This window comes from Strix aluco, chromosome 10 (assembly GCF_031877795.1).
Source record: "Strix aluco isolate bStrAlu1 chromosome 10, bStrAlu1.hap1, whole genome shotgun sequence".
Taxonomy (NCBI): Eukaryota; Metazoa; Chordata; class Aves; order Strigiformes; family Strigidae; genus Strix; species Strix aluco.
This window is the reverse complement of record NC_133940.1, coordinates 22,801,909-22,825,789: the sequence shown is the minus strand read 5'-3', so window position 1 is coordinate 22,825,789 and position 23,881 is coordinate 22,801,909. Positions and strand designations below refer to the sequence as shown.

The window sequence follows — 23,881 nt, the reverse complement described above, 5'->3', positions numbered from 1 at the left end:
TTGTTTTGTTTTTTTTTTTAAATCAGATGCCTATCTGTGAGATCTAATACTCTTTTCTTCCTTAATCATTTTATATAGTAGTACAATGGGTTTCTTTGTGTAATCTTTCATTCTGATTCTGCTGGCAGTTTCTTTCCCAGAAAATTACACAACTATGAATGAAAGTCACTTGGGAAACTGTATCCTCTCTATTGGTTGTCTTACATACCTGGGGGTCATGTGTTTCTCTGACTTACGATTACTATTCCATTGAAACTAAATTGTCCTTGTTTTTTTCACTCGATTGTGTTGAAAAAAGTCTTAAAAGTATCCCTATTTTCTGGCAGTACTAATATAGTCATGATCACTTTTTCGTTGATTTGTGTATAAAAAGTTGAGAGAATTTTAAAGAATTTAATGGAACATTAATTAAAGAAACCTGCTTAATCAAACATCTCTGAATGGTGATGTTTGCTTTATGAAGGGACTAAGTTTCCTGAAGCTTGTTTGCTTATTCAACTTTACCATCTGGTTTGATAAAAATATATTACATTTCCTTATGGATAGTGATTCTGTCTTATTTTTAGATGCCTTTAGCTGCATTAATACTATTAAAATGCTGATTTTGTTTCTGATTTTGATCTAATTGTACAATCCATTAAAGTGGAAGAAATGCAGCTGAACTTAAGGTCTTTACTTGACTGGAGTCCTTCTTGACTACATGTTGAATTAATTTCAGAGTTTTGCATTAATAATAATCTTAACCTTGATGTTAAGAAGAATATGTTTAGGAATAGACAGAGACTATCAGAAGTAATATTTAAAAGGTGTACCCTTATTTGTATGTAAAATTCTGTAACTTAATAATTAAGACATGTTAATTGGATAATCACTGTGCCCATCAAACTCAATAAAGGTTGGAATAAGTTGTTTAAAATTTGTGTAGAAAACCCATACTTAGTATGTGATTAACTTAATATAAGAGACCGATTAACTTAATATTCAGCTGATATGTAAATGAAAATCAGAATTGCATTTTCATTTAGATGAAATATTAAAATCAATTATATATGCAAATTAGCCATTGGAACTATTTTGGATGTTATATGCTGGGATGGGAAAAGGCAACACAACTTCATATAAAGAAAAGTTTATGTTGATGTTGAAGTAGAGCAAGAAAAATACATTGACTGAATCAGTTGTATAGCTTTAAATAAGCCATGCAGAATGTTCTCTGAGTTTTAAATCTAAAACTTGTGTTTAAGAGTTAATTTTTTTATGACATAGGAACAGCTGCAACTTCAGTAATGATACTGGCTTTAAATTTTAGTGCCAGTTGAACATTTTAAGTGTTATAAAAGCATAAGTCTCATCTGTGCTGTAAAGCCGGAGTACCAACCATTTCCTGTCAACTCAGAGGACACGCTGAAAAAAATAAAAATCTTTTGCAGTGTTACTGATATTTAAACTCAGAAAACTTTATCCACTTTACCACCTACTGTGAGTTTTGAAGTCAGGTTAAGAAGAATATTGTCACTTAAAAAATCACCCCACAATTATGTGGTGCAAGTTTTAGTAACTCTTAGTGACCCAACAAAACAAGTTGACTTGAACTGTCCAAAGAATTCTGTTTCTGGTGTGTGTTCTGGAAAAGTGGGAGGTTTTTTTGCTGTTTCTAGTGAATGCAAAAACTTCCCTTCACCTCTTAAGAACTGGGTTATCAGTAATTTCGTTATTAAGGCAAGAGAGTAAGTTTCACTGAGTAGTTGTAGATAACTGCAGATTCTGTGACCCTTTTTTTGCTGTGTAACCAGGATTAGCTATTGTGAACAGTCCTCGCTGGGAGGTAGACAGAGTGGGAAGAATTGTACGAGTTCATTGCAACTGCATTGGTTTAGAGTCATTCAGTCATTTTAATTGAATTTATTTGTCACTTACTTTGCCTCATTGTAATTCCTAGAGCTGCTGAAGAATTAATCTTTCTAGAAATTGCTAGGGAAAAAAAAAAAGGCAACTTACAGGTAAGAGGCTGAGTAAGTTGTCTTAGTAATTTGGCCAATTTGTATTTTAGGAATGTCAGCTTTTTACCTTAGGAAGTGAGGCAAATTTAATTGTACTTTTTGCCTTTCTCCAATAACCTTTGATCCTAGTTTTATATAGGGCTTGAGAATTGAATGATGATAATAAAGAATAAAGAACTTGATTAGGTAGAGAATTCAGACAAGGACCCTTATGAAAGCTCAGAAGGGGAAGTAATGATGCACAGTCCCTGTGCTTACAGTCAGCTGGAAAAGAAGTATCCATTTTCTTGCTGCTGTAACTGTTCACAGTGGAGGCTAATGTTTGCCGTTATATGCACCTATTTGAATATGATATTTCTTATAAGCCTTTGACTAATTTTTTTGAACTAAAAACCATTTGACCTTTTTCTAAGTAAATATAATATTTGCACCTTACCTGTTTTCAGAAGATACCTTTAAGTTCAATATGTTTATCAGCCATTGAACACGTCCATTTAGAAACATGCATGTGAAAGAAAAACCAGGGCAGGATGGGGAAGGAGGAAATAAAATAGCATTTGTAGTCATCTTTTATTGATACATAAACAGTATAATGTATATAAGAATGTTTTGAATTATAAGGAAACAGCCCACTTGAAACCGCTCTTAGGAAATTGTCAAGATACTTACAAAATATTATGCAGATCAACAGATGAAATTAAAATTTACTGCGGGTTTAGTAGACAAACTACCTTGCAAAGCAAATAAATGATCAGTGTTCCATGACACTTAACAGCATTAAAAAAAGAAAGTACCTACAAATTGACTGAAGTGTTGTAAAGGATTATTCTTCACAAATGTTTAAGTCACACTGTTCTGTTGGCTTATATGTGTTTTGTAGGATCTAAAGCTTTTGACAACTTATTTTCTGTGCCATTTTGAGTAAAACCGGTAATTGGAGATTGTTCTACAAAAGTTGAGGCAAATTATGTGATTAATTTTAATTTCTATCTACTGCAGCTCAGTCAAGGTAGATTCTTTCAAGGCAGATGTTTTCAGTATGATATTTATGAAATACAGAATGATTAGAAGAATGTTTCAAGACTTTACATGATGTTAGCTTATAGAGGCTCACAAATTTATGACAATGGAGATGTATAAAAAAGATTGCAAGTTATGCTGGGATGCTTCTTTTCTGATCCTTTCTTTTTCCTCGTTCCAGTCTCATCATATTAATTGTTTGAGACCATCTGGAATGGCTTCATTTAGTATGAATTCATCATTATTCAGGCAACCCAAGTCTTTCCTGTGAAAGTTATTGCTGTTGCTTCTGGTAGCTGTGTGGTAGATAACACCAGCAGAAAAATCATGGTTCCTCAAAGAGCCATGGTAAAGCTTTGGGCACAGACATGAGTACATAAAAATCTTTCTGTTTTGATGGTCAACATCTGTGACTTACCACATAACAAAGCTTTTCTTTCAGAGGGATAAAATGCTTCAGGAACACCACTGATAATACATAGAGGGAGAAATCTTTCTGTATTCTGTTAATTAAGATTAGGAGTTAGATTTGGAAGGTAATCATTCTTGCATTTAAATATAATAAGTAATTTAAATAAAACAATTTAAATAAAAATAATAAATAATAAAAATAAGTAGATTAAAAATTCTCAGTACCTATTTTTCTCTTAAATTTAAATATCCCTGTGAATTAGTCTGCTGAGTAGGAGGAAATATTATTGATCACTTGTACAAAATATGAAAGACATGGACTTATTTTGGTAGCTAGGCTAATGAAATTAGTCCTGGGGATTTAAACTAATGAATCACTATTGTAGATACTTTTCAGTATCTGTCATTTACAATGTTACAATGCTGTAATTTATAACATCCTATGTTTTTATCAGATGAAGAAGGAATTAGTCCTATACTATCTTTTGCAAACTGTCTGAAACATAAAGGTGATACTATCTTGGGCAGTAGTTTCACGAAATATGTTTAAAAGGACAAAAAGACAAGAGATGGAAAAGCAGGCAGTGTGTTGTCTACTAAGTATGATGTCATGGGATCAAAATTGAAAGAGTATATCCTTATCTCTAGGTATATTGCTTTTTATATGAAACTTACTGTTATGATTTTAGCTAAAACCTCTTTATTCACCTCCTGAATCTGATTATTCTTTGGAATACACAGATTGGGACTTTATGATGGTGTGAACTTGAAAAGTCTTAGGATCAAATACATTCCATACTGTATCTTTAAAATACCTTTGAGTTTATTTGGTAACTATCAATACTGGTAGGTTTCATATTATTTATTTTATAACTTGCCATAAGTGTAGATAATAACTTAACAAAAACCAGTTTGGGTTTCACTTTAATTAAAAACTGCAATAATCAACCTTGTTAGATGTAGCACTGATGTAATCTGTAAATATAACAATTAACAGCTCACATCAGTACAATGGCAAAAAATATTTCATGAACGTTAGTGCTAATGTGAGCTGGCTTTATACAAACATCTGACTGGTGAAGCTTGGCCTCCTGTGTCTCAAACTCACTTAGATATTCTCATGTCCTTCCACAGGGGTCCCTGAGAACTCATTGTGTCTCTCCGTATTGTTCTCCTAGTGACCAAGAGCAAGTTGAGAACTATGCGTCAGCTCAGTATAGAGTCTAAAAATGGGAAACATAATTCTTTAGCCTAATCAGACTGAAGTATAGCTGTTTGCGTTTGTGCTGGTATCAGCACACGCACTTGAGAGGTTATTGTACCATTTCTGAAGTAAGAAAAACTGAAAAGCTTAGTTTTAGGAAATTGGTAGATCAGAGTTCAAGGGTACCTTCCCTTGAGATGTGATGAAATGTTTGCCGCATGTACCTTCAGGCTGATCTTCTGTTCTTGTTAACTGGTAGAACACGCTTACATTTCCTTTGCTGGGAGGAAGGGTTTTGCCAGTGTGTGTTTATTGCCAGTGAGTTTGGAATTGACAAGTTAAATGGTTTGATAGCACAAAGCACACTCTTATATTCAGTATGTTACTTCACTGAATTTTTTCAGGCAAAACATGTGGTTTGTGTAAAAACCTGTGGGCAGGTATGGATTCCAGGAATTACAAGATAGGCAATGAAAACATACAGAAACTGTAGTGTTGCTGGCTGCACAATATTTTTTTTAATATAGGTTATTTTGCATAAATAAGCTTTTGGTTTTTGTGTTCTGATTTAATGTTTCTTACTTTGTAGATGAGTTCAGTGAAAATGTTGCGGTCACGTCTCAATGGGATCCTTTTCAGGCTTATGTTTGAAGAGCACGTAAATAATATCAAACCTGACATTATGGCAGTTACAATGGCTTGTGAAGAGCTGAAGAAGAGTGAAAGCTTTAGTAAGCTTTTAGAGTTAGTGCTGTTCCTTGGAAACTACATGAACTCTGGCTCCAGAAACGCACAGTCTCTTGGTTTTAACATCAGTTTTCTTTGCAAGGTAAGATGAAGCTATAAAACTTTTAAGTGCAGATTCATGAAACTCATGACAAATGAGGATGTAGCCTAAACAGGGAAAAACATTCAATCAGTGTAATTTACTGACTGCACCTCCATTATTAATGACTGATAGACAGAGTAAGCATTTCTAGGATGGTCCCCTGCTGTAGATGTCTTTCTCAGTGCAGTGCCAGTTTAAGGCAGTTTAATTGTAGGTTTGTTCTGAGTCTTCCTGGACTATACAAGTAGAACAGCTTTATTGATCTGAACTTGTTCAAGTATCATCTTGTCGATAGAATATACATAGAGCTCTGAATATGTTAAACAGCTCTAGCTACTCGTCTTTTGTCCCATCTTCTACCCAACTGTCATTCAAACACTGTCACAGAAGTAAGTATTTTGGTTTAAAGATGAACATTGTTAACCTAAGTTTAACTTCAATTGTGGTGGCAAAATACAGGATGCAATGACAGCTTCAGAATCTATAGCAGTCAGAATTTAATGTGCAGTGCTTGTTAGTTTATATGGTGAAATGTGTGTAAGGCATTGGTTTGAACTTGAGTTTGTAAAGTACATTTGAGAGTGTGTTTAAAATAAAGGTATGCAACATTTGTAAACAGGTAAAAAAGTTAACATAAACCTTGCAGGGGAATTGTTCAGTTACTTTTGTTTGGTCTAGTAAGAGGATCCAGGTTTCAAGTCACTTTTATGGGCACCATCAGGAAACCTGATGTGTACTTCAAGGAGATTTAATCTTGGAGGAAAATAATATTTCTAATACACAGCAAGTGTGATCTGACATATTTCAGTAGAGAAAGATTCTACTTGCTGTACTTTAATGCAAAGATGTTGCTAATTTCTGATAAAATAAAAACCATCACCTGAGAAAAACTTTCAATCTTTAATAGCTTTCTTTTTAAGGAGAGGCCAAGTTGAAGGATGTTTTTCATAGATCTAGTGCTGCGTTTTCTTCTTGGTAGTACTGAAATCTAAAGGGAAATTAATGTTTTAAGTAGAAAACTACTTGTTAATGAGGGGGAGGGGAAATGATGACTGTGCATGAATGGTACTCTAGCATTGCATAGATTTGAGAATGTATTATTGCACTCCAGGTGATAGATTTATGAATTGCTGTCAATGCAAATCCCACAGATGTTGACACAGCTAATGTAGATTGACTAATCCTGCAAATTGTTCTCTACTGAACTGAATAATTGCTGAACCATAACTATCTGTGCTTACAGCTAAACTCCATTTAAAATAACTGAGACAAAAATCTATGACTATTTAATTCCGCCTTGCCCTCAAATACAAAATCTATTTGTTAACTTTTTTTTTGTTTTCAAGATAGATATTTCTGAGGGAAGTGTTGTGGGGTTTTTTTCTCTTCTAGAAGATTTAGAGAAAATACTTAAACATGCTCCGTAATAAAATGTTGACTGCACTGTTGCATTTAGGTACTAGGTATGTTTTGCTATAAAGTGATATCTAAAGATAAAATAATCACAAAGATAGTGATGGTGGTTGGAGCAAAAAAGAAGGTCTTACCAAAATCTAGACATAAATTGTATCATTAATAGCTCTACATATTGATTAGACCTTGTGAATTATCACTCATAAGTTCCAAACTCAGACCAAGTCACTTAATGGATATGTAGATAAGTTTCTCTGACAGTGTGACATGTGCATTGTCTGTAATTCCAATTTATTGTTTATTACTCAAGCTAAAAGATATTTTTTGCTATTTGAAGCTTTGATTTTCATTGCTTTACGTATTTTGCCATTTTAGTTTGAATTCGATTAGAATAATTGAATTAGATTCAAATGATGTGCTTTTGCAAGGGTTATTTTTTCTCAAGTAGTTTTGCACCTGTACTTATGCTTTAATATCATGTATAGAGAAGTAGCCTTCTACTCAATTGATGTTTAATTTTATAATTAAGAGGTGTTTACACAGTATTCACAATGGATTTTTTTTAAATTACTGTTAAGAATCCAAATTTATATTTGTTTTTTTAATGCATTGATTATTTTCAACTGATAATTGCATTTGGTTCCTTTGTTTATAGCTTTCAAATTCTGTCCTCGCATTTTCCACCCAAAATAGTAAGATGATTTTATTGGCTTTGTGTTATTAACTAAGACTACAGTCTGACAGGCCTTTGTTAACTGTTGTGAATAGTACAAAATATTAAACTACATCAGGTAGCGATATCTTTTATAAGCACCAGCTTTAATATCTGTTTACAGCCACTTACCAGCTTTATTACATTATTCAAACAGTCTTAAAATCTATGATTGTTGGTTAATAATTGGCCTTCTAATTGGAGTGTATTGTCATGTTTACTGAAATCTTGCTGTGAAGTAAAATTTCTACCTTACATTCCTTGGCTGAAGAAGTCCATAAGAGAAATAAGTAACATGTAACAGCAAGAACAAGGTAGCAGTCTGTTTGCCACTGTCGTGTGGCTTACATGGTTTTGTTCTGTAGGGCATCTGGATGCTATTAAATGTTGAAGGCTGTGTGAATATTGAAAGAATTATTTTTTAATTTTTTTCTTTTTGATGTGGTGGCAATTTGAAAAGGCACTGTTACCATATTAGAGGTCTTCCTTGAATAATTTCTAAGTGTCTTCATTTCTTCTCCCAGGGGATGTATTTCAGTCTTCAAGCTTGTCTAAAGGAATTTGGGAGTCTTTATTTTGCATTTTTATGGAATACATTTAAAGCATAAAGATTACTAACTTGTTGTAGTGTTTGCTGAAATATTTTGTGCGCTGTCTGTTTTTATGTATGGAACCATGATGAGCAATAGGATGTTACAATTTGGAAGTCACTGTTCCATAATGTCAGGTACATTGTTAGAGGAGAACTCAGCTATTATGTGCCAAAGTAACTATTCTAATTTTTGTCTTGCTTGCCATGAAACCTGCTACTTCCATCCCCGCCCCCCACCCCCAAGCAACTTCAGAATGAGGAAAGGAATTGCTTACCAGTTTTAAACATTACTTGCCTAAAGTAAGAACTGCTTCAATCTGAGTTTAAAAATCAAACAAGACCATCTGGCTTAATGTTTTAAAATGTTGGTCATTTCTTTGTCTAATTTTTTGGTGGCTCTCCCTGTCCGATAATTGATGAGACAAAGTAAGATATGAGTTTAACAACAGTATTATCCCTCTGAATATTGTCTGGAAGGACTTCAGCTGTTATGTGAACAGAATTTATAATCTAGCTAACAGTGACTCATGTTAGTTTTCAGCTGTTCTTTGCTGTAGGTTGATATTTTGCCCAAAGACAAGGATTTAACTCTCAGAAAACATATTCGTATAAGGGGAATCAAACCAGTGGATAATTCGATCAATGGTTCTTAAAGGCTTGGTGTTTGTTTTTAGTTTGTGGTCTGTTTGTGTGTTCTTTTTTCTTTTTTTCTTTTTTAGACCAGTGATTTATATTGTCTTTGTTAGTGGACTTTCTACCCGTGATAATAGCTTTTATTTTTTTTTTTGAGCCAGCTGTCAGCAAAGTAGAATACATATCTGTGTGTACACATTTGTATGTTCAGAATACACATGGAGTTTTAATGATGAGGTATCCTAGACATGATGAATGGACTTTTTAATAAAACCTGATTTTTCTATCGATTTTTTTTTTTTTTTTTTTTTTTTGATCATCCCTGAACAATCTTAAAATTAATTGTCTGTTTAGTAGGTGTAGTACTTGGGTTATATGATCTGAAAAAAGAAAGAAAAAAGTGGTATTGATCTGGGATAAATGTTAGCTTTTATAAAACAAATGTTCTTAAAATAGAGGTCGTTATTTCATACACAGAATTCTGTTATTGTGTAACAAGTTTATTAAAACATGATAAAATAAAAGAAAGCATAAATTCAGACCTTTCTGGTCGTAGTTAAAAAGCTAATGCTGGTATAGTAATTGCAAATCCTTAAAAACAGATTATCTTTCTGGATGTTATATTGCAGTGTATGATGTTACTGAAGGAAGAAATGATTTGTAGACAACCTTTGGCAGTAGGCAGAGAACTTAATTTTGTTCAAATAAGAGAGATCAACATTAGAATTCATGTGCTGTATTAAGACTGGCAAGCAGTAACAGCTATTCTGATGTATGTGCTAGAGCATTCATGATTGCCTAAGTGTTAAGTGCTCTGTGAAAACATAAATATGGCAGGAGAAGTGGTGAAGTTCAGGGAGCCTGCTGTAGTAATTTACTAAAGGTAAATCTTTTTACCTGTTGCTGCATTTGATTAATATGTACTTACAATCCAACTGCTGTTCTGAACCCCTGTTTCAGCAGTTACTATCTCTTATCAAGGACAGGAGCACCCTCATAATTCTATAAAGTTATGCTAGACAGAAATTTAATCGAAAGAAAAGAGGTTTGCTTTAAACATATCTAGCGTACAACTTCTGTTCTTTTGTGGTGCATTAATGTAAAGACTTAACAAGAAACATCCCCCTGTTTTAATAAAGCTTTTGTAGTATTCCAGCTGTATCAATGTGTATTTTATGTAATAAGTAATATTATGTTGCTACTTGTTCGTAGTGCAAATAGTACAAGATTATCTAGTCTGAATATTGCTGACTAGTGTACATTTATTAATTGTCTACCAGCCCCTTCTCTGGTAAGGTGGGAAAGATTTCTAGGATATGAGAAGTTATATAATCTCATAAAAATCAATGGAAAGCTTTTTTTATAGCTGTAATAATCAAATGTCACTCTAGTGGTCATTAAAACATACAGAAATTTTTCCTTATGTTAGCTGTCACCTTTAACCCTCACATCTGAAAACTCAATCCAAAAGCACCTGTAAAAAAAAATCTGCAGGTAGGTTTTGGTATTATTTGCATGTTTTAAATGCTTTACCGAGATAGTAATGTAAGTGGAGATTTTTGTTATATTGATGTTACTTCTGAGCTACAGACCCAAACATTGTACTCTGTATATTACTTGTTTTGAATGAGTGTGCTGTGAGCATTATGCTCTGTGTATATTAGTCTTTAATCCTTTCCCAAACACTGAATCTGATAGTATTGACCGCCCAAATTGATGCTTCAACATTCAGCTGGGAGCTGCTTTCTGTAGCCTACACTGATCCACTGATTTTAAATTTTTTTTCTAAATGTGTTATTCCCAAATTCTGTGTCTCAGATAAAGAAAGGCCATAGAATCAAAACCTGTATTTGAAAATTTTAACACCACAGTGTTAGTGTCGTCTTTAAAAATAAATAAATTTGGAAAACCTTAAGGCAGTGACACACATTGTTAATGTTTTGCAAATGCCATATATACAGACACTGTTCTGTAAAAGCTTTTATGTTCCAGTCTGTTAACACTACTAAAAATGTAGAAGTAATGCAATTATTTGTATTCCAAATAGTGAATTCCATTACCGTTGGTGAGTCTGTTGGTTTACCAAGTCTCAGGGAACTATTATGACTTCTCTAATATGGTAATGCTTTGAGAATTAAAAGGGTAGAAATACAGAGAGCATAATGCAAAAACATTTGGAAGGCATGGATTATTAGGATGGACTAACTTGTGTTCCAGTACATGTATTTATTAGGTGGGAAGCAAAATCCTTTATTTAACCTGTTTTATTTGGGTTTGTTTTTTATTTAACATACCTAGGTCACTAGCAGGGAAATTCTGGCTACTTCTAAAAATGTAACCCTTTGTACAGTCCACCTTTTCTTTTCCATCAGCCTTTTTTTTTTTTTGCGAAGGAAAGGCTGATGGAACTGGGCTTGTCTAGCCCAGAGGAAAAAAGGTTTAGGCGGGGACCTGTAGTAACTTTCCAATACCAAGTAAGTTACCATAAAATAAAACCCGTTAAATTCTAACTGAGAATAAAAAGAGAGAGGTGACAAAAAATTTCCCCTGAATACAAGTATAGTCTGTGAATACAGAGAAATTAAAGACACAGCCATGCTGCTGTTAGCATTCCAGTTCCTATCTTTCATTTCTGTTTTTATATTTAAATAATATCTGCTAAACTGCACTCAAAACCCACCTATTTTCCTTATTATATTAGTAGGCTTAGAACTTGATTTTTAAAGTACATATGTTGGTTCCTAAGATCAAACAGAGCTACATGCCACCCATTGTGTCTCTTAGCTATTGAAAATAGGTATGAAAGTAGCTGAGACATATTTCTTCATTGGGCCAAGGAAGTGAATTTGTCACATGATCTGAATGACTGTTCACTGCAGTTTTAAACAACTCAGTAGGTGCTAATATTAACTCTTGTTAATGTGATGTTACGGCTGATGACAAAACGTGTTTCCGTTGTAACCTGAAGGGAAAATAATTTTGTCCATTTAGGGGGGGAAAAAAAAAAGCTTTATCCACTTGATGATGTCAGAGAGATCAAAGACTGCAAATCCCATAGTTCTTGTTCACAGACAAATTGAAATGCAATTTCTTTTTACCGTGCAGATGTTCAGCCACTAAATCTACAAATTTTTTTCAAGTTGGAAAAACTTCTATGTACGTAACACATTAAAACCTTTTAACTGTATACCATTACTGAGCATTGTTTAGTCTTTAATCACGGAATCGGTATGAATTAAATTGCATTTTTAATTGCCTAAATACCTTATATTTTTAAAAGCTTGTTTTTCGACTGCACTCATTTATTCTTAACAGGGTAATCCTTAAAGCTGAAAGGCCTGTATTAAATTGAACATCGATGGCAAGCCTGTCATGAGGATTATAGAATTAGAACTTGTAGTGATTTAGAGAATGAGAAAACAAATAGGAGGTTTTACACACACATTTATGTATTCTTCTTAAATAAATCCTTGATTTAATTTGTTGTGTATGTTGTAGCTTCTGTGTAAGAACTGTACTAGATGAGTTAGTAAAATGCAGTTAAAAAAAAATCTTTACAGATACACTTGTAATACTAATTCTCTATAAAAAGTGACATACACTCATATCAAACTCTTGCATACACCTACTGTCTCAATTGCCTTTGTCAATAAGGGGTAATCTCTACTTCCACTAAATCTTAAGTCAACTTAGACATTCATTCTTTATGTCTGCATAAAAATGGAGAAACTAAATTTGGACTTAAATTTATTTTCTCATTCTCTTAAGTTCATGATGTTCCTTTGCATATACACATGCATTCTGCCATGGGGTTTAGCCACAGGTGTCTATGTTTGCTTGGAAATTTGCCACTAGTCCTGTATTTTAACAGTTATTTCAGAATAATTTTTTAAAGATAATAAACTGATTGTAGCAGTTAATGTACTTAGGTTAATGGAGAACAGAGGGTCTTACCACCTTCAAGAAGACAGTTTATTTCAGGTAACTAAAAATTACTTCTGTAGTTGAAAATATGCAGTTACTTATTTCTTCACAGTGTGCACAGTTTTCATGCAGCTTTTCATAAATAAAACTGGATGTACTAGATTTCCTTTAATGGCAGTTAGGATTACCTTTGGTTTTCTATTGTCATTTTGTATTCTAGTAACATGGAGTGCATTTATTTCATGTGTCTGTATAGAATTTGTCTGAAAGTCTTTAGGATAAAGCAGTATACTTCAGATTTTGCTTGAATAAAAAATTGTGGTTTTTATGACAAGGAGTTTCTTCAACTTGACTGGTAAAATAGCGAATTCTGACTTTTAGTATGCTGACCAGCTATGCAGCATTTCAGAGGGAATCTTTTAGAAATCTGGCAGTGGGGGCATTGAAGGAGTGAACTAAATTCTGTTATGTTCAATCTCTGTTCACAGCTATTTCTTCTTAACACAACAAACCTTCTGAACTGGCGTTGCTAAAGTCTCAGAACTTTATTGACTGTCTTCAGGTTTTGTTCTCAGCATAATTAATTATTTGTTAAAAATACACAGCATAGGGGTAGAATCCCTTTGTAGCCTTAAATTGTAAAGGATTGGAGAAATTGAATTTTCTAAATAATTTGTTTAATTTGCAGGCAACCAGTGTAGATAACTTTTTGCTAATGAGTCTACATCTGCAATGTTCACTTCAAACATTTTACTAAAAAAAGTGATATTTTCTTCTGTTTGTTTTCTCCTGTGTTCACTTTTTAGATTCGAGATACTAAATCATCAGATCAGAAAACAACCTTGTTGCATTTTCTGGCAGAAATCTGTGAGGAGAATTACCGGGACATCTTAAAATTTCCAGATGAATTGCAGCATGTTGAGAGTGCAAGTAAAGGTAAGCGAATAGGTAAAACAGCTAAAGGTAATAGTTGTTTCCTTGGACATTAAATGTTTTCAGCATTTCATTTTAGGCTGTAGGATTATGTATCCTGTGAGCATTGATAATCCATGTGGATTTTGCTTTCTGATATTTATTGACCTAAGAAAAAGAGGGGAGGGGAAAAAACAGTAATTAAGTCAGTTGTGGAGATACAGCGTATTTCAGTGAAGAACTTAAAAATCACATATGGGAATTTGTGTAAGCAGTGTAATGATGTTTAGTTTACCATTAAGCCTTTGAAGTCTTGTTGCTTGAGAGTGAACACCCCTGTGTGTGTGTGTGCATGTGTGTACACACAGTATGTTTATTATTTTAACACTTAACACCTGAATAGAGAATAACAAATATGCCTTCTAAAGATCCCAGACTGTATATGAAATATATAGTTTAATTATACTGTACAGTCAATGATTAATACTGATTTTATTCTTGGTCAGTCAGCAGTATGTAGCCCAGTTAATGTGGTAGGAAACTTAATTCACTTGTTGGATATCTTTTTACATGAAATGTGTGGTGCTGCTTAGTGCACTTGTTGCTCAGCTATTGAAGGTGAAGGCTAATCGTTGAAGAAAACATTTTGACTGGGCATTACTGACTCATCAGAAAATAAATACTTTGGGGAGCACAAGAGTATGAAGGGAAAGAGAGGGGGGAAAAGTTGGATACACATTTCTGCTAGCTCTATCCAGGTGTTATCTTGCAAATTTTTGTCATCTTTTTTTTGTCAGTGTTATCAGTCAGTGTCTCTCTTCAGTGCAGTGGTTAGCTGTCAGATACTTTTTGTTTATTAGGCCATCTTTTTCTTTCACTTTTTTGTCTTCTATCTTAAACTTTGTTCTAGTGTGAGCAGAACTCTTGTTTCCCCAAGGACTTAGGGAACAGTTCATCACTCAACCTAACTTGGCTATTGTTTCATCTCCAAATTATTCACAGATTTATGTGATTGTCATACAACTTTTTTGCTGTTTCTCAGACTTTGCAAGTACCTTTCCTTGTTTTTTTTTTCTGCATATAAACTAAATTTTATTTGTATTGATTAAATGTCTCCATGCTTCACTTTCCTCTTTGCTGATGAATACTTCATTGGCGTGAATGTCTATTGACAAAATCTAAGTGATCTGTCTGTATAGGATTGAGGATGGTATTGTGTTTTAAGGCAGTATAGAGACTAAAGAGATGACTTGTACGTTACCATCTTAAATGTAACATATATGTACACACACACATATATATAAGCATAAAGGTGCATGCTTAAACAGCATATAGCTGGCTACTTACATCTGAGAATTACTATGGATATTGGACAAATAATTTTTACAATTACTATTAATTTTTCTGTTTGCTGTCAAAGTTGTTTGTTCTTGGCCTCTGATATGGAGTCAGATAATTTCCTCAAAATGATCTTTTTTCCTCCTTCCTCCTTCCTCCTTCCTCCTTCCTCCTTCCTCCTTCCTCCTTCCTCCTTCCTCCTTCCTCCTTCCTCCTTCCTCCTTCCTCCTTCCTCCTTCCTCCTTCCTCCTTCCTCCTTCCTCCTTCCTCCTTCCTCCTTCCTCCTTCCTCCTTCCTCCTTCCTCCTTCCTCCTTCCTCCTTTCCTCCTTTCCTCCTTTCCTCCTTTCCTCCTTCCTCTTTTCCTCCTTCCTCTTTTCCTCCTTCCTCTTTTCCTCCTTCCTCTTTTCCTCCTTCCTCTTTTCCTCCTTCCTCTTTTCCTCCTTCCTCTTTTCCTCCTTCCTCTTTTCCTCCTTCCTCTTTCCCCCCCAGCCTTACCCAGTAAGTGTCACTGTTCAGGCCAGTGTGTTCACAAGGACCTATGATAGGATAACATAGTGATTAATTTTATCTATGCAAATATCAGTTTGTCATCTTACATAAATTCCAGAAATGTTTTCTACCACTTAATTATTTTCTGGAGGTGATTTTAAATTTAATATTTTTCTTCCTGCATCTCTTGTTTAATTCTTTACAAAGCCTAGGGTTTACCAGGCACATCTGATGATCTCTTATTAATTTTTCCTGTGGCTAATACTTTACCTTGCAGCTTTGAAATTTTTATAGTCTGATTCAAAGCATCTCATGTTCTGTAAGTTGACTTGAGGAATTAAACCAAAAGTGTTAGTAAAGTTTAGTAAGCTGTAGCAGCCAAAAGAGAGAAAGCATATTAATGGTAGTGTAGTCACTAATAATCCTGATGCTTAGAATATATGAAAAAGCTTTTACTGCAGTTAAATTTGTTTCATTCTGTAGGATAAAAGCTCATTATGTTTCCTATAAACAGCACTGACTTCTTATCAGAAGCATAAATTACTGTTCATTTTTAATGCCCAAAACTTCCCTTTCAGCCCTTGTTTGCTTTCTGTAACAAAGCAGACTTTTGGCAGAAATAACTTGATTTGTGCAACTTGCTTCAACTGTTCCCCGTGGTACTTTTTGGTTTTCGTTTAATTGTAATGTTCATCTGTTCTGTCACGCGTGGTCATTTTTTCTGTGTAGGAAGCTAACATGCTTTGTGTGGAAAACAAGGTTTTCACTTCCTATTTATTGTTTGGTGTTTTATAAGCCAGTGGTTTTTGGGGATGGACAGTTAGCTTTATTTTTCCTGTAGGAGGCTTCTCTTGGAATAAATTAGCTGCAGATATGAGGACATTGGCATCAGTTAGGTATACATAAAATATCAGGATATCTACCAGCAAATATTATCTCATTTAAATAATGAAGTATGAGCTAAACAGGTGACAATCTCATTACTTGAGATGTATGCGGCTTTCTTTTTAGATGGAAGGCAGCCTTGTAGTTTGAATTAGACATAAAATTCCAAATACAGGATTTATGACAATCAACTTCTTTTAAATCTTGGGCACATTTTCTCAGTTCCATGTAAATAAAAAGAAACCCTTGTTTTGCTTTAATTTTCATATAAGAATAAAGAAAACCAGCATCTGAACAACAGATTTTTTTTTAACAAAGAGCAGATAAAGCATAAAACGGGATTTTAATATGAAAAGGTCAATGGGATTAGATGAACTGCCCATGCGTGTACTAAAATCTTCAATAATCTGATATTAGGTATAATAAAATATTTGATCTTTTAAAGATGGAAGATCAACGTAGAGGTTTATGAAAAGTAAAAATAAATTAGGAAACCATTTCATTCTGGAAAGTATAAGCAAAGGTCAAACTGATTAACTATCAAGAGATTCTTGGAAAAGCATTCTTTCTTACTTGAAGCAGACTGTATGAAAGGAAAACCAATAAAAGAATCACAAGATTGTGACAAACTGGATTCTTTCATGGAAGTGATATGTTTGTCTACCCTCCCCGGGTCTGCAGTGCTTTCCTTATGTTCCACTATGATTGAAACTATGCAAAGACTTTTTATTCATATTTCTACCATGTTCACTTTTCTTGTTCTTCTAGTTGCTGCTTTTCATGGTATTTGCTCTTACCATTTTATTAAATATCTGACAAATTCTCATCCCTTTTTGTGGCTTCAGTCAAACAAAACTTCAAAGCAAAAACAAGAGGTACCTTACTGAAGTCAGATAACAAATTTGGGTATTCTAGGCAGTCATGTTGGAAAAAGTATAATTGGGAATTCCTTAGAAAATATATGTATTCTTTAACTTCAAAGTCCTATGAGTGTCAAGCCTTCCAGAATCCTAAAAAAGAAATATGTAACACACAAAATGAAGAGAAGGAACATGAGCCGTATATTTTATAACAAGAACTTAATTTCAGGTTTTAAAAGAGCAACAGTTATAAATCACAGTTCATGGTTTAAACATTGTGTCTGTATTTAAAATGAAACATAACCATATCTTTATCAGGTGAACATTGTGTCCAGCTCCTCCTAAGTTTAACACTCTTGACATACTTGTGTTACCCGCTTGCTTTGTCTGCCAAGAGTGGGAGTTATGAGGCTGTGTAGATTCATATGAAGTTTTGTGAGCTTGTGTTGTCCCACTGGTGTTTACTTTACAGTTGGTTTTAGAATGCTGTTACCTCTAGTTGGCCATTGGCCATTCTGAGTTGTCCTGACATGCTGGACAAGTTAAAGTGATACCTTGTATATATAGATGGAGTATGGATTTTGGGGTTAGCTGAGCAGTTATGTAGGACTCCCAAGAATAGCTAAACTCCTAGCAAAGGACTGAGCTTAGCTGTGAATGCCGTATAGATAGTATCTCTTTGAGAAATAACGAGGGTTTTTTCCAGTGCTCAACATACAGAATTCTGTGCTTGATATAAAGATATACCACTTAATAATTCTTTTAAAGTATTGTTAAAAGAAACACAGCATTCTGAGTAACATCAAGTGAAAGATGCCTTGGGGAAGGTGAATTATGTCTGTGTAGTAGACTAGAAAGTACTAATAACAGGAGCACAGATTTCTCACTCATGTTGACACAAAAAATTTATTTCTTTAATTTGCAAGCATATGGTTCTGATGGTTGAGGCATCTCTCTAGAAAGGACATTAACAATCAGAAGCACTGTGGAATGCAAATATGGATATACCTAATATATTATTATAAATACTGTAAGGAAATACTATTTCCTAAACTCTGTACAGGTAATTCACTGTGATTTAATGCCGTAATTTTAGAGTGGGGAGAACATTTTAAAACATTCTGCGCCATTGTTGCTTTAAAGTATAGCAATTTCAAACATACTCATAAGTAGTAGTCATTTTTCTGTCAAACAAAAGTTTTATAGTTCGTTGCAGTAGAAGAAACTGTGTTTTTACAAAGAGATCTGCAGTATTTTCCACCTTGCAGAGTTTAAATTGCTGAAACAGATTTTGCCCAATCTGGCACATTAGTGGATGTAAAATAGACAATGCCTTCTGGCGTGAGAAATTTAATGCCTGCATCTGTGACTTTTCTCTCCGTAATAGAATCTGAAGTTGGCATTTTGCATCATAATCAAAAGTCAATCTTGCACTGTATAGTGACTTCTATCATTCTTTTCATTCACATAAACTGCAATATTGAAATGTCAGAAAGTCTCTCGGTGTTTTTCTGAACATAGTAAATACACAGTTAGGTACATCAAACGCTAGAAGACTTTTTTCTCTAGTAACACTCCTGTATTTGCATATAGCATTGCCATATTGATGGGAGCTTATGCATCATCTCATTAAAAGTTTTTCGACAGACATGTTCTCCTTCTTGACAAGCGTCAGTGAGGAAGGCAGGGAAGCAAGAACTTCACAGATAGTTTTTGTGTTGTAGGTCCAAGTTGCAATTTCTGAACGAGATCCTGTTGGAGACTCAGTAGGATTCTGGACTGGCTTACACTGTGCAAAATTGCTTACTAAATTTTCCCAGTCTGTGAAGATTTTAAGGATTTATTTAGTTGCTATTTTCTAATGTGTAATAAATGGTATGCAAGACAGTGGTAGTTCTGAATTCTGAAGCTACATTTTGAAGTTACAGTTTGGATTCTACATTGAAGTTATTTTGTATGGCATGCATTTTAAGGATCCACTTCTCTCTCTGAAGCGTAAATATCAAGGGCAAAATTTAAGAATAGCCCAAAAGAGTTTCATGGGCTGTTGCTTATTAAAGAAATTAAAGCATTTAAGAATTTCTGACTGTAGCTAAACCAATTCAGATTTAAGGACTGCTTTAAATGACTTCTAAAGTTATGTAATCTTTTTACAATTCCTTAATACAAGCTGCTAGAGATATATGGAAGATACAAAACAGCAGTTACTGCTTTCTTTTCCCCTTATCTGTTCTTGAATTGGCACTTTCATTGATTTAAGAAAGGTGGTTACACCTCTGGAAGCATGGCTTGCACTTCAATTAATTGGAAAGACTGAACGCCTGTTACAGGTTGTAAGCCTGAATGGAGGTCTGTTAGATGAAGTTGCTCAACACGTTCTCTAGTGAGTTTTCAGTAACACCAGATAGGCCGTGTTACAAAAGCTTTGCTCCTTCTCTTCCATTGTATTCCTTTCGGTGATTTTTGCACACATGCAGCACTGAATATAGTGTGCCATGGCTGCTTCACAATGAATTGCAGCGTGTGTCTATCAGTTTGATATATAAACCAATCAAAGTTGACTGTGAAGAAATAGTGACAGTACAGGCTTTTGAAATAAACACAGCAGAATTTAGCATGTTTGGTTAACATTTCCAAATCTGGATGCAATTAATAGAAGTTGAAAGTCCTGTTGCTTCTTTCCTTTGCCTCACTTGCAATTTGCCTTATGCCTTTGCTAGAATTTTTTTCTTCAGTATCCTTGTTTAATAGATAATGATTTTGAAATTATAAGCTGTTTTCAAAATGAACTCAACTTTTGAGATCTTGAAAGACATCTGTAATTGACATCAAAGCAAGGTGAGTTTCTGGAGGAGATACCCATGTTGCCAGGAGAATGCTACTGAACACATTGCTGTTCTTGCTGATCAGCTCTAATGCTTCTGCTTGTGTTTCTGAAATTCAGACATCTGTTTTCTAAAATATTTTTATTTGTAATATGAAAAGTCAGTTCACATTTGACTAATAAAGCTTATATTCTACAATGTGCTGTTGTTTACAGTTTACTCAATGAGGTAAAACTGAGAAGTTAGGTGAAAAGGCTGGTATTGACGAGAGTTCAGAGGAAGTAGGAGGTTGGCACACACAGAGTTTATGCAGGTCACAAAAATAATCATAACACTTGTCAGGATTCAACCAGAATTAATCTTACGGGCTCAGAGAGTTTTTTCTTTGTCAGAAAACTTATCTTCTGCTGCCAATTAATTTGACTTTAAGAAGTAAACAATTTGAGTCAATAATGAGTTGGATAATGTGACCTGTCCAATGCAAGGAAGGGATTTTGTGTTCTGATGTATCTGTCACTTAGATCAATGACTTCGTAGCGTGCTGTGCTTTGGAAAGGAGTTTTAACAACTGGCTAGTGTCAGTAGTGATAATGCTCCTTGGGCTCCTAATGCACTGTCATTTATAATTGAGTCTTAATGTCTTAATAAGTTGTGTTATGTGCATCAGAATTACTTCTTTATTCCAAAAACATGTACATTGGCACATAATTGCTGGTACTGAGACAAGCGGATTCATTCCTGAAACCAGAGTGCTGTTCAGAACATAGGTTGATATTAAACATAAGCTACCCACAGAAATTTCTCTTTTTCTTCTGAGGATGTATTGAGTGTTTCAGGATTACGAGAACTGTTTGTAATTTCCTCAGCTCCAGAGGAGAGAAGATGACATGCTGCTTATGGCGGTTTTGATTTTAGGCCTGACAGGCAATGTTGATGTTGGTGTTTTTCCCCCCCCCCCACTCTCTCACTTGTCAAGGCATGCTTGTTAATGGCATTTGCACTTCAGTGTGTGTAATATTTAAATCAAATTTCCTCACTTTCGATGGCTGTTATTCTGAGAAGCTGAAAATCTGTTCATAGTTTTTACCCAAATTTTATGTTTTAACATTTTAGCTTGTGTGGTACAGTTCTTCTCCAGATGTGTGTTTAAAAACCGTGTCATCCTTTTCTTAAGTTTTATCAGATATATCTGTTCTCTTTCTGTGATAAAACATATGAAAATGTCATATACATTTGCAAACATTCCTACTGTGATGATTTTAGGTCTTGATCCCAGTTGAGATTTTTTTGGATAAGGATTGATAAGTCTACTTCCTTTCTCTCTATAGATGGAGAACAATATTGAAGTCTAGAACTTGTGCACATACATGCCTCATTAAACATCATCTCGGACCGAAAGATAATAGTGTCTTAGACTGAATCTCTCATTAAACTCTAAAGCCAAGAGCTACTTTGGACTGGACTTGTTACAGGTTGCTCTTACCTTAAAATTGTGGTTCACCTCTGCTTGCAAATGGAGAGGACAATAGAATCAATGCACAGTTCTTTATCTTCGGTTAACTAAGATAATGATGATTACTGTAGAAGTCTGAAATGATAAAGCATAGCTGTGTCATTGCCTTCCTTCACCATTCAGTATCAGTGTTGTGATAAAGCAACTAAAATGCAGGGACTCTACTGGTGAATGAAATCTTAGCATACAAATTAGAAGTACAAACGCACATCTATGTGTGAAAAGTATCTGTTAAAAATTCTGTTTGAAAGCTTTTTCAAATTACATGTTTTCATTTACAGTACATTGTCATAATATATAAACAAAACATTACCATTTGGGCAGAATTGCTGGTTTTCATTAACTTTAAAAGATGCAGAGAAAAGTCTGTGAAAGATTTACAGGAAAAAAAGTGTATTATGCATCACGTATTGATTGTTAAGCGTAAGTAGTCTGTGTCAGAAAGCTTACCCATTTTTTGAAAGAAGAGAATGGTGATGTGCCCTAGCTAGTTAAGATACTCTGTTTTCTTCCCCTTTGATCCCAAGGTGTTTAAACCTCCACCCATAAGCATTTCTAAAATTTCTTTTGAGCTTATGAACTTAATTTCTTTTACCATAGTTGGGGTTCTGCTTTGAAATTTAGACACTGTTGGCTTAAGCATATACTTTTCAATACTACTTCTTCTGCCTAAGTTCTGTTAAAAACACACAATGTTTATCTGGCAAGAGGAGTGTTTGCTTTTTATGAGTTTGTCTGATTCCACCTGTCTTGACTCTTCATCTAGTTTCTTCTTCAAAACTTCTAATGATTAAGTTCAGTGTCCTTCCTGGTAAAAGTACTTCAATATAGAGTTATTTTTTTGTTTGAAGTTGTTCTAGGTCTATTATGCTAGCGTGTGGCGAAGACCTAGTTTCTGATAAAAGAAAATAATGCATGTGCTATCTCCATTTTTTTTTTCTTCTGGTGTTCAGGAGGAATCATGATTGAAGCCATATATGTACCATGCTCTTCAGAATCATTCTTTAACGCTGGATTTACCTTTTTAGCACAGTGGTTTATCTGTATATCTAAGTGTAACAGCATGATTGATCATGGCTTGTGTCTTGCAGACAGTATAGCTGTGTTAGGAGAGATTTCTAGTATGACTAGTGACATATTAATTACTTGAGAAATAACATGTTATGGGAGTTGCACTGTTAAGGAAGCTGTATGGGTTGTTTTGTGTGATACTGGCATACTGTGGTATATATCCCAGATACAAATGTGTGTGTGTTTGTACATATATGTACATATATATATGCGCCTCTGAGTTATACATGTGATGGTACACCTGTATCACACAAAAAATACCTATATAAAAGTATTCATATGTATGTATACCTGTGAGACAGATATACAGACATATTTGGAGATACACACATGTGCACACTGGGCAACTCAGAATCCTCAAGTAGGCTGCAGCAGCACTGTTCACCTAACCAACAGAACATTTATTCTCTTAATAAATCTAAATTTAGTGGTATGAACTGAGTAATCAATGCTGTAATTCCTGCAGATTACATAATCACTCACCCATTTCCCCTCAAACTGTTTCTCAGACTTTTGTGAAAGACTACTTCCATCTGCCCTCAGGCAATAAGAAATAAATAATCATTAGCATGCTCAGAATGTAGTTACGGTATGAATACTGTCTAGATTTACAAATCTACTAGTTCATTTGCTTTGTATAAACTCGTTTTTGCTTACTGAAGTAATTTATATCATTGGCTCTCACTTGAGTTTTAACTAAAGGTGAACATGGCCGTCCCTGTTTTGCATTGTGATCGGAGACCCTTTGAATTTATTATGCAGGAGACGCTGCACCTAATCAAATTGTATCATTTCACCTCTTGTTATAGGGGAGAACTCTTAGTCTGGTGCAGTCTTATTTTAGAAAGGATTAGTCTGTTCTTTGGTACTATTACTGTATTACTGTAAATATAAAATGCTTAGCTTGACTGTGAGGACTAGCTAGCATTTGACATTAACATCAGATTAACTGCTTGTAGCATTTTTCTAGGACTAAAGTGGTCTACCAGACATTCACTAAGCCTTCCTTAGCGTGCAGTCTGTGCAACTGCTTTCTCCAAAATAAGTGGATAGGATTTTTTTTTTTTTTTCAGAGGAGGAATTAGTATAGGGAAAATAGTAAAGCGAAGAAAAAAATTTATCACCTTTAATGTCAAAATGACACTGTACCTTCTCTCCAATGACTGGATTTCTATTGTAAATAATAATAATATACAAAATAAGCTTTTAATCAGTGGTAGATTTAATGATGCATGATAAACTGAGCTAC

The 23,881-nt window shown here is 34.3% G+C and overlaps 1 protein-coding gene across 2 annotated transcripts in view; it reads left to right on the top strand.

The window, feature by feature from the left end:
* The window catches only part of DIAPH2 (diaphanous related formin 2), a 247,805-nt gene that overhangs the window by 94,956 nt on the left and 128,968 nt on the right, over nucleotides 1-23,881 (top strand). For both annotated transcript variants that reach the window (XR_012624543.1, XM_074834780.1), the window contains exons 22-23: nucleotides 5,225-5,464; nucleotides 13,545-13,674. Coding sequence is in view for 1 of the 2 variants with exons in the window: in XM_074834780.1 (XP_074690881.1) it covers nucleotides 5,225-5,464; nucleotides 13,545-13,674 (370 nt within the window). In the remaining variant the exon portion in view is untranslated. The remainder of the gene's footprint in view (nucleotides 1-5,224; nucleotides 5,465-13,544; nucleotides 13,675-23,881) is intronic.